Source organism: Aplysia californica, unplaced genomic scaffold (assembly GCF_000002075.1).
Source record: "Aplysia californica isolate F4 #8 unplaced genomic scaffold, AplCal3.0 scaffold00075, whole genome shotgun sequence".
Taxonomy (NCBI): Eukaryota; Metazoa; Mollusca; class Gastropoda; order Aplysiida; family Aplysiidae; genus Aplysia; species Aplysia californica.
Window position 1 is genome coordinate 352,147 of NW_004797345.1, and position 1,069 is coordinate 353,215.

Consider the following 1,069-nt stretch of genomic DNA (forward strand, 5'->3'; position numbering starts at 1 on the left):
GTAGTAGTAGTAGTAGTAGTAGTAGTAGTAGTAGTAGTAGTAGTAGTAGTAGTAGTGGTAGTAGAAGTAGTAGTAGTAGTAGAAGTAGTAGTCATGAACAGTATTTGCATGGCGCATATCCCCACTGGAGAGCAAGCTCTATGCGCTTTACACTACATTATTACCCAGCAGACCATAGAACACTCCGAAAATGCTCAGCTTCCCGGGAAGCATACAGCTGGTTAATCGCTCAAACACTAACAAACTGACAAGATCTTTTCACTGTCTGTAGCTGGGTACCCATTCCCATCTGGGCGAAGAGAGGAAAATTGGTGTAGAGTGTCGTTCCCGAGGACACAACGTCGGCCCCTGACGGGATTCGAACACACATCCTTACGGGTGTGAATTTTTATTTTGTTGTTGTTGTTCTTTTGTTTGTTGCTGTTTTTTTTTTTTTTGTAAGTATTTTTCGGCGCTCGCAGGTTGCGAGTCTGAGAGCCTAACCACTGTAAAACCATATCAAATAGGGATTCGACGGAACTTTTTAGAATGTGCACCTGATATTATGACGTTTTTTCCAGCCAGCAAACCACCTCACCTGCGAGTGACTGGCGGCTTGGACTACGAGGATCTATCGCACCGGCGCGTGACCTTGACCCTTGAGGCCAAGGACAAGGGTGGCTGCAGCACAGGGGTCAAACGGTTAATCGTGGAGGTCACGGACGTGAACGAAGAGCCTGTGTTTGACCACAACCCTGTAACGCTCACCGTCTATGAGGGTCACGTGAGTCGACCTGACGTTGATTTTCTTTGTCTGGTTGTTGTTGTTGTTGAAGTTGTTGTTGTTGTTGTTGTTGTTGTTGTTGTTGTTCTTTTTGTTGCTTTTGTTATTGATGGTGGTGGTGGTGGTGGTGGTGCTGTAGTTGTAGTTGTTGTTGTTGCTGTTGTTGTTGTTTTTGTTGTTGTTTTCCTTTTTAATTATGAGAGATTACGTTCCCAGCAGCACAGTAAGTATTATGCAGGACTAAGAAGCGGGTGATCCTTGTTCCAATCCTTAACAAGGAGTTCCGGGTTTGAGTTGTTGTGAGAG

The 1,069-nt window shown here is 44.9% G+C and overlaps 1 protein-coding gene across 1 annotated transcript in view; it reads left to right on the forward strand.

The window, feature by feature from the left end:
* The window catches only part of LOC101851933 (protocadherin-1), a gene marked incomplete at its 3' end in the record, with an annotated part of 38,344 nt that overhangs the window by 32,195 nt on the left and 5,080 nt on the right, over nt 1-1,069 (forward strand). The window contains 1 exon segment of the mRNA XM_013080105.2: nt 561-763. Within this exon segment, the coding sequence (XP_012935559.1) occupies nt 561-763 (203 nt within the window).